The 11503-nt window shown below is 41.7% G+C and overlaps 1 protein-coding gene across 2 annotated transcripts; it reads right to left on the minus strand.

Moving 5' to 3' along the window:
- Positions 1 to 1395: 1395 nt before the first annotated feature.
- Positions 1396 to 8601, minus strand: arid5a (AT rich interactive domain 5A (MRF1-like)). 2 transcript variants are annotated; one of them, XM_047590964.1, is made up of 7 exons: positions 8433 to 8601; positions 7045 to 7115; positions 4713 to 4839; positions 4521 to 4573; positions 3776 to 3873; positions 3533 to 3692; positions 1396 to 3431 (listed from the first exon to the last, which is right to left on the minus strand). In XM_047590964.1, exons 1-7 carry the CDS (start codon positions 8551 to 8553, stop codon positions 2187 to 2189), a joined length of 1875 nt encoding a protein of 624 aa, XP_047446920.1. In that variant the 5' UTR covers positions 8554 to 8601; the 3' UTR covers positions 1396 to 2186. The 2 variants fall into 2 exon arrangements, with proteins under 2 accessions (XP_047446920.1, XP_047446919.1); XM_047590963.1 differs by having other exon boundaries at positions 4671 to 4839; positions 8433 to 8596.
- Positions 8602 to 11503: the final 2902 nt, after the last annotated feature.

Raw genomic sequence — 11503 nt, forward strand, 5'->3', positions numbered from 1 at the left:
CATTAAAACTTGACAGAACTTGAATTTTGACAACAAAGGTCACATTCTGCGTTCTCTATCATTTCCCATTTCTGTTTTTGTTAAGAAACAACAGCATGTTGACATGATCTACTACACACACACAGATATGTGTGTGTGTGTGTATGCCTGTGATGGGCACTGTGATATATTTTCACTATATACCTGGATATTGCCTGCCTCTCTGAAGGGCTTCCATCATTATTTCTGTGTTATAAAAGTATTGATATTTCTTGTGAAAGTGGACTTGGTATCGATATTTTGATGGGGCGATCTATTCTGAAAAACCATGTCTAGATCAGAGGTATCGTCATTACCAGATCGATACGCAGATACCTGTACATATATACATTTATACAGTTTTCTTTGTAGTTTTACAGCATGTGTGGGCAAAGTACATATGTTTCAAACTGCCTCATCTTTTCTTCATGCCCTCAGTGGCTTCCAGACACCAACAGTTGCCTAGCAGCAGTCATCTCATGACTCACAGGCAATGTTTGAATGTCAAGCATTTTGTTTACACAACTTCCTATGTCGTAACACCAATTCACAGTGATGTTCAGCCAGTGTCGCAATACACAGCAGATGGTTTCTGCTGTGCCAAATTCCACGTAAAAACACCAAAAGTGAGACTGATACCTGGAATAGTATGCTGACCACCCAGACTGTATACACTAGAGTAGTCTGCAGCACATCTGGCTACTATGAAGCCATTTGATGCTAGTACACTGGCAGATGGAGCTAAATGCTCAACAGCTTTGTTTCAAACCAACGTTAACAACGAATCAGTAAAACCACCAAAATGATCCCAAGCAAACTCTACATTCTGTTCACCTGTCCCGCTGTATATTGACCCACAAGATAAAATACAAAATCGCCCAATTGAGCATGAAACTACCCGATCTGACTTCACTGACTTCACTGAGTGAATTTAACAGAAGATGCAATGAGCTGCTTCGTTAGTTCCAGCTGTTGCAGACCACACAGTGATTTCCTCTTTCCTAGTCATCGCTCTTGCCTCAGAGTTCTTTGTTATTTTCACCACTAATTATCTTGTACCCACCGAGTCACTGGAACCATGGTGACGTACAGCTCACCACCTTTCACAGCAGATTATCTGTGCTACATCAGACCTGCAGGTTTGTAGAACCTCAACCTGGTGAGCTGCAGCTGCTAAAGCAGATCAACAGATAACAACAGCTGCCCACAACCTAAGGCTATGCAGAAAAATAACATGAAGTGGCATTTGAAAGACGAATAAAGGCTTATTGGAAAGAGAGACTGCAATGCTGCGTCGAATCATTTTGTTCAGATTAAAATTTAATTCCAGTAAAGTGAATAAGAAAAACATTGCTGAACTGAAAACAGGACGAAAGGTTTGAGTATTTTTATGTTTATTTGTTAATATGGCTTTGACTTTCCCATTAAATATAATGACAATGCCATCTACAAAGTTTAAAAATATATACAGTAACAAGTAAAGAGTAAATACAGTATTTGTACAGTTACATGTTCGACAGACTTTCCAGTACAGTACAATAGAAAACAGTGGAGAGCTTGTATTTAGTTTCATTTGTTCTTCAAAAAAACAAAGTACAGAAATTGTCCTTTTGAGAACAACAGTCGTAAAACTAATTTTTTAACTCTCAGCCTTTGGCTTAATATTCCACAGTCACTGTCATTAAAGTTTTCTGAGTTCTTTTCTTCACAGGTAATTATTTATGGTCACTCCCTTCTACTAACAAAAAAAACATGATGAAATGGAAATGTAATTTATATCAGTTTACATCATACAGGGACATACAGAGACGTTGGCACTTGTATAGCAGCAAAAGAAATACGACATACTTTCAAGATAATGTACCCATCTGATGCATTTGGACAACTCACCATGTTTCGCTGTAATCTCATAAATATCCCTAACTATCACTGCTCGGACTTAACGTATTTGTTTTGCTTTGGACCGCGATCCACGCGGTCAGTCAGCTAAGTGCAGTTTCCCAGTGTAGGGTGGCTCTGAGTTAACCATAAGCACTACTGCGTTCACGTTGGCTGTTTTTAAAAGACAAAATAGGCCTCGGAAATCTCACTGAGCAATAGAAAACCGTGTCAGCAAACTCACTGTCTGTCTTGTTCAACCTAAAGGTCTAGGTATGACGTATAAAGAATCACAGCTTGTGGGAATAAATTGGATTCATGGCAGGCAGGGCATATCCAGTTTGTGGGTTTAACAGGGGGATGGTGTAGGGATATGGGTAAACAGCAGGCCCAATGAGAGCAGGGTGTGCCGGACCCATTGGTAGTACATGGCGGTACATTAGCTGCGATTGAGGTAGTCTCATTCTGTTGGGGAGGAAAGCGGGGTGCAATGGAGGTTGGTGCCGAGAGTCTCTCCCTGTTTTGTCACAGCTCGGCAGAACGAATGACACTGGCAAGGTGGTAGTTGAATGAGACAGACTCTGCTGAGCAGGAGGCGCCTTTTGCAGCATTGTCCTGGATTTCTCCCTCTTCTCCGTCTGATACGGCCATGGCGTCACGTTCAGCTTCTTCCCACAAGCCAGAGAGTCGTCCTGCTGAAGCAGCCTGCTGTGGTGCACCTTATAACTTGGTCGAATAGGAGCTGGTCGCAGCAGCTGCACGGATTTTGGATAAACTTTGGTGAAACTTGAGGTAGACGTTGGAGCCCAGGTAGGCTTCACAGGGATGTTGGAGTATGGGGGGATAGGGGGGGTATAATATCTGCCAGTCTCTTTGTGGTACGGCTTCCAGGCTGAGTCCTTAACTTGGCTTTTTGTTGAGTCAGCGGTCAGTGTTTGGGAACTGATGTGGGAAACATCCTTATTCTGTCCTGTAGGGTCTTTGGGCGTCTGACTGCTGTTCACAGGCTTACTGTCCTCACTACAGTTGGGTGCATTTTTGACGGCACTAGAACAGTTTTGGGGCAGTTTTGAGCTTGACGCGGGTTTATCTGCAGTCCCTGCTGCTCCGTCCTCTGAAGAAACAGAGCACGGGGAAGGGCTGCGGGAGGAGGAGGAGGATAAAGGGAGCGGGGAGCCATCGGAGGAGTTGCAGTTCCTGCTGGAAGAAGCCCGGGCTGGAGACTGCGAGCAGTGGATGACAGAAGGCCTTTCTTTATCGTCACCCTGAGGACTTTTTGGCAAGTTGAGGCTAGCCTGGGCCATCCGTTTCTTTTTCTCCAGAGGAGAGATGACCTCTCCAGCTGCAGGGGGTATAGCAGTAATCCAGGATCTGGAGGTGGTGACCGGGAGAAGGTAAGTGCAGAGGTCGGCGGTGGATCTGTTAGGCTGAGAGCAGTCCGGGTGATGTCTGTCGGATGTGGCAGCCCAGAGGGCAGAGTGAGAATGCATCACTTCACTTTGGCAGGCGGCTTCTGGACTTCTTTGGGTGAGAAGCTGCAAGGCAGAACAGGGGATACGTTATGAGGTAAAACATACCTGGAACAGAAATCTGTTGATTCGTCTGTGGTTTTGGCATCAGAGATGTCATGTGTTACCTCAGGATCGATGTCTCGTTCTGAGTGAGTCCTCTTTCTCTTCCCCTCAGCCTTGCTCACTTTGCCATCCAAATTTCTCTTGTACGGCTTCCGCGGTTTGCTCGGAGGCAGGGGCTTGTCGTCCTCTCCTTTTATGTGCCTCTCAAAGGGAAGAACCAGCCTGTCACGTGGCCAGCACATTTCACAATTAGGGGCCGCTTTGGTGCGTCACTGAATCTAAATGTTGCCTGGGATCTTGCTCACCTCTCATAGTGTCTGCGAGTGCAAGTAGCAGCGCTGGTGCTACCTGGACTTCCTCCCAGCTCATCATACACTTTCTTCCAAAGACGCCGCGCTGTCACCTGTCGGTCAACACAGTGTGGTTTAAATGTGCATTTATTACAAATTGAGAATGTAATAGTTGCAATATATTTTTACGTGTGACACTTTTAGGAATATTCACATTTTAAAAGGTTGTATAAGATGCCACTGCTACTACTACTACTGCTAATGTTTGGTGCTGTTTTTATGTTAAACCTGGTCTGAACTGATGGTGTTGTGGATCTTATCAGTACTTATTTCTCTTGGCCCTAGTTCTAAACGTGTTCAAGACCAGGTCTAAATGTGTCTTTGAGGAAGGGTAGTGGCCGGGTATCCTCTGAATGCCACGTCTGCTTCTTTTTCAGTACTGAAACGACACTTTCATTTTTAAACTTGTGCGTACGTAGGCGGTTTATATTGTTGTGTTTACACCCTGGGAGACAGCGGCGGTGGTCAACTCCAGCCTCGCTCTAGTTCCATTTCAATATGAGTTTCACTCTCAGAACTTATCCCACAGTGTCAACATCAAAGACAACAGTGCGCAGGTAGTGAATACGTTTAAGAGCTTGGCAGCCGAACTGTCCTCTAGTGTGGTAGAAACCGCTACGTTAGTGCGCCTGACCTACAGCTTATTTTCCACTGTGAAGCCTTCAGTTAAAGGATGATGAATAACAGTCAAATAACTTACTGAATCATAGCCCCCAAGTTTGTCAACAGCTTTGTAGATCCCCCAAAGGTTAACTGGAAGTGGAAAAGAAAAAAAAAGCACACATGAGAACTGAATTCTTTCCAAATGACATGTGAATATTGTGTCCACTCAGCAAACAAATGAACTCACTCTGTTTAAAGCCCAGATGTGGGATCCTTTCTATAGGTGTACCTTTGTCCTTCATGAAAGAGTGCAAACGTGATACGAATGCCTTCTCTTCCATCTGCACTTGACCGGGCCTCGCTTCCTCCTCGCATTCGGTCGTGGAGTCATGAATCTCAATGACAGAGGGGGAAGCCTAACATTTGAGAGAAAACACATGCGTTAAAGGAACACGTCTGGCACCAAAAGAGCTCCTTTAATTGGGGGGGGTTGTGCCCCATCGATGCAGAAAAAAAAAAAAAAAAAATGTTTTTACAGTTGAAGGTATGATATGATGGGAAAAAAACACACACAAAGTCATCTCATGACACGTAAATGTTGAAATGAAACATCAAAATCAGAGAATAGGGTTTTACCGCTACTTTCAATAGATAACCGCTATACATCCTGTCTGGAGAGAAAGCAGCAGACTTGTGGGGTTTTTGGTCTAGAGTTGTCAGTCACAGGTATCTCAAATGTCACATTAAAAAACAAACTTATGTATATATATATATATATATATATTTTTTTTTTTTGTAAAAGGAAACATGTCTTGCAAACCGAGCTTTAAATAAAGGTGCTTCGTGGTGTCTACGGACATGGGTGTTTTTGTGTTTCTGCTAAAACTGGCATCAGCAAGACTGACGAGGGTTTTTAAGAAATTAAGCTTGAGTGCAGACTGCTAAGAACTCTGGCGTAAGAAATTGTCAATGTCACTATTTGTGGTTTGCAAGAAAAGAGAAGTAAAAGAGAGAAGGCACGCAGGATTAAAATCATCAGAAAGATTTCAAGAAGTGAAGAATGAAACAGCTGGAACTTAAGAAGACAAACAGTTTCCGTATTTTCGCCCTAATCCTAATATCTAATAAAAAAGAAAGAAAAAAAAAGACAGAGTGGAGCCAGGAAGCAGTTATGACATGTAAATGACTGGCAGGGGTCAGTTTTTTTCAACATCGCTTCTGCTCGCGCGTCACAGCGCTGACGTTAATTTCTGTTACTGCAGTGAAATCGACTATTTTGGAATTCACTGGAGATATTTGAACGTGACATCGCGCGTTGACACTTCATCTGTCAATTTCAGTAGATTAGACGTGAAAGGAGACCGCAATGGACAATGTCAATATTTGTACTTTGAATCACCACACATAGAAGCTGCTATTTCTGTGGCACTCATTGTAAAACAAAACAGCTCAAGGCGGTTTCATATTGAATCAAGTTCCTCTATGTGGTTCCTGGTTCCGAGAAGTAAACCTCTCCAAATGAGTAATAGTGAAGGTGCATGCTTCTAACCAAGATAGCCCCAACTGAGTCACAACTCTGTGGCTCCACACTGTTCCCAGCTAACAGCCGCTGACTTTCCACCGTTACTCTATATTATCTATAAGAATGCCTCAATCGTCTGCTTCATATTTCACCACTTCATCAGTTTGTGTGCATCCCCTAGAGCGGTTCACGAATGCGAAATAAAGTGACACTCTACATGTGAGAAGGTGTGCGTGGTCCACATACGAGGAGGTGTGTCAACACATTTTGCTTGTAATTGCAAAAATAGTTCATTGGTATTCACAAAGTGCCTGTGAAGTTTCAGCCACAGTTTTGTTTTTGTTACATTTGTTTTTTCCTTTTTTTTTTTTTTCCTTTTTAAGATCTGATTCACAAAACTTTAAGGTTTATGCATCAGCAGTTGCCTACAGGAAACGTCTGCACCATAAGAAACACGCTTGTAGCCCCTCATCTGCAAATCTCTCTTGAGACTGATTTTCACAGGTATTTTTGTCTTTCTCTTTTTTGGAAAACCATGTGGGTGATGTTGATGTCACTGTGTCGATGTGTGATTCTCACAATGATTGTCAGTGGCGTTCTGGATTGATGCTATCGGCAGGCCAGAAGTCACCACAGAAACCACCAGGCTTTCAACTAACATCAGCTCTGGAAATTTGATGAGCTAATTTGTGTTTCTCATATTATACGTCTCATTTCAGTTACCAGAACAGTGGCTGCGTGTGGCGGTGCTCCTGCAGTTTCTTTATGCGCAACGAAATATTGCGGTGTGAGATGTGCGTGCGTTCGTGTGGAGCCTCTCAGAATTCAAAGCACAATCACTTATTCCTTGTTAGTCATTTCACAATGAGCGCAGATGAGACAACTGTACGCACACACGATCAGCACTTCAAAAAAAAAGAAAAGAAAAAAAAATCGCCACTATCTCGAATCCACTAAAAAAGGGAAATGAAAACACAACCCGTAACTAATTCTGAGTAGTCATGTTTGTAGTCACTGATTAACTGTAACTGATGGAGGCGGCCCAGCGGCTGCCAGAAGACCAACTGACATTTGACGTGCAAAAGGCTGAGGCTGGTACCTGTTTGGCTGGCCCCTTCTCCTCGTCACTGGTGGCTGTTTGTTGTGATGTCTCGCTCTGGTCTTCTTGAGCTTCAAACACAACGGGTGGGAGAGACTTTAACACTTTCCTCCAAAAATACATTATGTAAATTTGAATTCAAAGAACCAGAAACCTAAACCACTTCTTCATTTTGAGAATGTAGAGTCTAAACAAATCTAAATCCTATTTATACATATATATATATATATATTTCTATATGTTTCTATACACACACACATATATATATAAAACCCCGTAAATGTTCACACTGCCTGTCATCACTGCTCTACACGGCTGCGTTAATTCAGTGATGGTCAGATGATGGTTGATCAGCACAAAAAGAAAAATAGCAATCAGTAAAAGATATTGTCATGTGAGTGTGATAAAAAAAAAAAAAAACCACAGGTTGCAAAACCACTTCCTGCTCATGAACATAACCGCTTGTATGCTGCACTGTATGATATTGTAACACAAGAACTACAGTATTTGTCAAGATTATCTCAAACGTGGTGCTGCTGTAGTAATACCGCCATTGCCCAAAATACACCACAGTGAAATTAACATGTGGAAATATGAGCACTGTTATAATGTTATAACGGGTTATAATCTGTCTCTCTCTCTCTCTCTATATATATATATATATGTGTGTGTGTATGTCTTAACAGTGAACACACACATATATATAAATAAATATGTATATAAATATATATTTACGTAAAAGCAGAACTGCAATGTGAACCGTAAGCCTGGGACTGAAATGAGTTTCTGAGAATGAAATGTCATTCTTCACAACCTGTCAGCTCTGTACCTCGTAGCCCTCCTCCCACAGTGATATCATTTTTGTGCAAAACCAATATGCTTCTCTTTTGAGATCACTTATTTCCTGTGCTGTGGCTTGAACCTTTAATTCTGCTTTCAGCAGCCCCAGCAACTTCTCCATTTTGTGTTTAAGAAATATTCTTCATACATACATACATACATATCGGACACGCACTGTCGACCCTTCGCGGCTATTTAACCTAAAAAACGTGCGTTTGCAGCGTTGCCTTCAACCAGATGTTGATCTCAGTCTCGTGGCCGTAAAAGATTGATTTTGGACTTTAAAGTAAAAAGGAAGGTGTAATCCCCTTTTCTTGTTTTCTACAACTACTGGATTGTTAGTTGTAAGTACATAAAATAATCAACTTTATCTACTTTTGGAACAGGTTCACATATACATCTTAAACAATACAATTCAATTACCTCACAGTCAACATATTCATCATAAATTAAGTGGCACAGTATAAGTTAAACTTGTGGTACTGAGCATGTAGAAGTCGAATTCTGAATCGTATCAGGCTTTAAATCAAGATGAAGGAAACACTCACCCATTTCCAGAAGCTGTCTTCTAGTCTCTGGCCTCACTGTGTTTTGTGACAGTAATTCAAGTGACGCTCTCTTCAACTTGACACCACGAAATAGGAAGGTGTCTCCACAGGACAGTTTCATTGGTCGACTGATCGCACCACAGCAAATGAGGCTGGGAAACGGAGTTTTTTTTCTCTCTCTCCTTCCTCGCTTCACTCAATATCTGTTCTTTCTGTTTCATCTCCTGATTTTCAGACAACGGCAGCTGTATTTAAATCCTGCGACTAGATGCGCGGTTTGAGCAGCGTCTGGCGCAATGAACCCAACAGTGCTGTCTGCCTGTGAGGAGGCTTAAATTGCCCTTGTACTCACGGTGCCACCATCAACCATCATGTGGAAATGTAATGTCATTTCTCATTGTGTGTATCACTGCAGATTGTGTGCGCGCAATAAACAACAAGAGGCGACGGTTAAAAGTCACAATTAAGCGACGTGATGAGAAGACTGTGAAAACACCTCTAAATATATGCTTATGCTGTTCATTTAAGAGATGAAACCAAACCTAACATATGATTTAAAAAAAAAAAACCTTATCACCTTCCGTCTACTCTACAGGCGGGACTCAAATTCAGCAAAATTGTTGCATTTGGGGAAGTGAAAGAAACATTTAACTGATGGCCAGATAAAGCTTTAAAGACCTCTAACTGTAGGAATAACATTTCCTGGATGTCAGCATTACTATAAAATACATTATGACAGAAAGGAAGACTACACTTACTGCGTGCCGGGGCGGGAAGCAAATATTCCATGAAGGATGACACTGGACAAGTTGGCTCCTCCATGACTGAAGTTCGTCCACCCCTTCCAACCAGAATATTCAGTGGCCAAGGTGCATGCAGATGTGTGTGTGTGTGTGGGAGACATTTCCTGCATTTCCTGTTCCACCAAAATGTATATTGTCACATTTCATTGGGAATTTGCATCTGGACTCCTGAAAACGTAAGGACAGGTAGGGCGGCCATTCCGACGAGCCCGCGGGGCCGATGCCACACACAGCGAGAAAAGGCGACTTCATTTCAGGGTGATGTAACTTCGAGTTGCTTTGCCTCATTTTCAGTAATCACAACTTTTATCATTGATTGCATCATGTTGAAGGAAATTCATACTTGGCAACTCACAACGGCTGATGCCTGAGTGGGCATGGCTCACATAAACGGGCAGTTTTTTGGAAGCAGGCAGGCAGGCAGGCCGCTGCATTGCTCTTAAGAGTGGTGCATTTTAAGGAAGAGGGAATGTGCTACTTCTTTAAAATGGTTTCTACTGACCATAGCCGAGAGATATTGGTTAAAAATAAAATGCCAGAACAATGCAGAAGCTGCCTTTCCCACTAGAGGTGAAAGACGGTTAAAAAAAAAAAAAAAAAAAAAAACTAAAAACGGTCATCTTTTTCCTCACTAGCAGTTGTGAGTCAGGGGGAGTCGTCTTTCATGCCGGTAATGTGTGTTTGAGGAAGGTCGCTTTTTAAGACACCTCGGGTCAATCTTTTTAATATTTTCCTTTCCCTCTCTCAGTCTCATAAAACCCATACCGATCTTGTGAATAAAAAACAGTCGAGAGAATCGAAGCTGCACATCGACGCTATCCGCATGTTTTTGATCTATTTAAAAGGGGGGGTACCCTATTCCTCCATCTGTTGCGGATAGAGAATGACATTTAAATGTCAAAAATAACCGAATATCGACGAGCTGCCCAAATCTCAAGAGGGATTTTTTTCTTCTTCTTAGACTAAAAAACATACAAAACAAGTTTGTGCCGATGGGCCTTTTCGAAACATTCGTTTTTTTGTTGTTTTTTTGAGACGATGAGCAAAGTTCTGTTCGATGACGGAGTGTTCCGTCTTTCCACAGCTCCCACAAAAAAAATGGACTGAGTCAGACTGAACTGGTTAAAACAGATCAATAAGAACTCATTGTGTGAATCTAGATTACATATGTGATAGAAAGCGAGACTGAAAACCTAAAAAAGCAACTCGCGGACCGTCAGGTGCGTGAAGATTAGAACTTACAATGTAACGTGTAGCTTATGCCCACTGTGAGGCTTTATGGGAAGTGAATTCGAATTCCATGTAACCACGACAATATGATTTGCTGAACCCTTTGTGAGTGTTTCTATGTTCTGAGGACAAAAAAAAAAACAAAGAACTAACGTGGGGACGATGAGCAGAAAAAAAAAAAAGAATAAAGAAAAAACATCGGTTGTAAGTTCTAGAAAATCCCCAGCGATTCATTTCAGACTTTCACTGTCATAAACATATGAGGTTGAGGTGAGGGTAACACAATGTAAATGAGAACATGTGGAGAGAATATTGCGATTCCAACACAGAAAAGATTTCTTGTCTGAAGTGACTCACTATCCTGGGAACCATCTGCAAACATGCACACACAAAAAAATAATATTAACGTCATTAGCCGGGTCACAAAAGGAGGTTTTTCCAGGTATGAGTAAAATCCTTCAGAGTACAATCCTTCAGAAATATCTGTAAGGCACACGACGATTTAATAGGATGGTTTAATATTTTTATGTTTATACTTGGTCGATTGTGTAGGCGTACGTGGAAATTAACCTGAAACTACACCCGATGATTAATATCTGAACAAGCAAATATTAATGTACATTAGAGAAGTTTCAGTTAAAATATAAGCTGCAATATAAGCTAAAAAATTGTCGTGAAACAGACAGATGTAGAGGTAAACCAGGCTTTAAGCCTGTAGAGAAAAACCAGACATGTCCATTAAAAGATCTAAATGTGAAAATGGTAAAAACTAGTAGGGCTAAGCTGATGCCAACAGAGCCTGAGGACCATTCCTTGTGATATTAAAAGAGTAAAGTTAATAATTTGCTTCTCCTTCACCTGAACAATGATTTAAGTGAAAGATGTGGGAGAAGTAAAATGAGATTTTCATGTGAAAATGAAACCTATGCATTAGAGGTGAATTCCCCAGCTGGTGCCTCATTCCAGGAAACTAACTGTAGAGCACATAATCAACGTGTGTATACATCTGAGTTCCTGTTAAACCTCTGAAAATCCCTC

Source organism: Mugil cephalus, chromosome 8, assembly GCF_022458985.1.
Source record: "Mugil cephalus isolate CIBA_MC_2020 chromosome 8, CIBA_Mcephalus_1.1, whole genome shotgun sequence".
Classification (NCBI taxonomy): domain Eukaryota; kingdom Metazoa; phylum Chordata; class Actinopteri; order Mugiliformes; family Mugilidae; genus Mugil; species Mugil cephalus.

Bases quoted from the DNA above. Each gene is read 5' to 3' on its own strand.
- arid5a (XM_047590963.1), bottom strand. From the start codon at position 8,553: ATGAAACTGTCCTGTGGAGACACCTTCCTATTTCGTGGTGTCAAGTTG. The intron at 4,574-4,670 runs GTGAGTTCATTT...TTCCACTTCCAG, and splicing joins ACATCTGGGCTTTAAACAGA to TTAACCTTTGGGGGATCTAC. The intron at 3,693-3,775 runs GTGAGCAAGATC...GCCACGTGACAG, and splicing joins ACTCGCAGACACTATGAGAG to GCTGGTTCTTCCCTTTGAGA.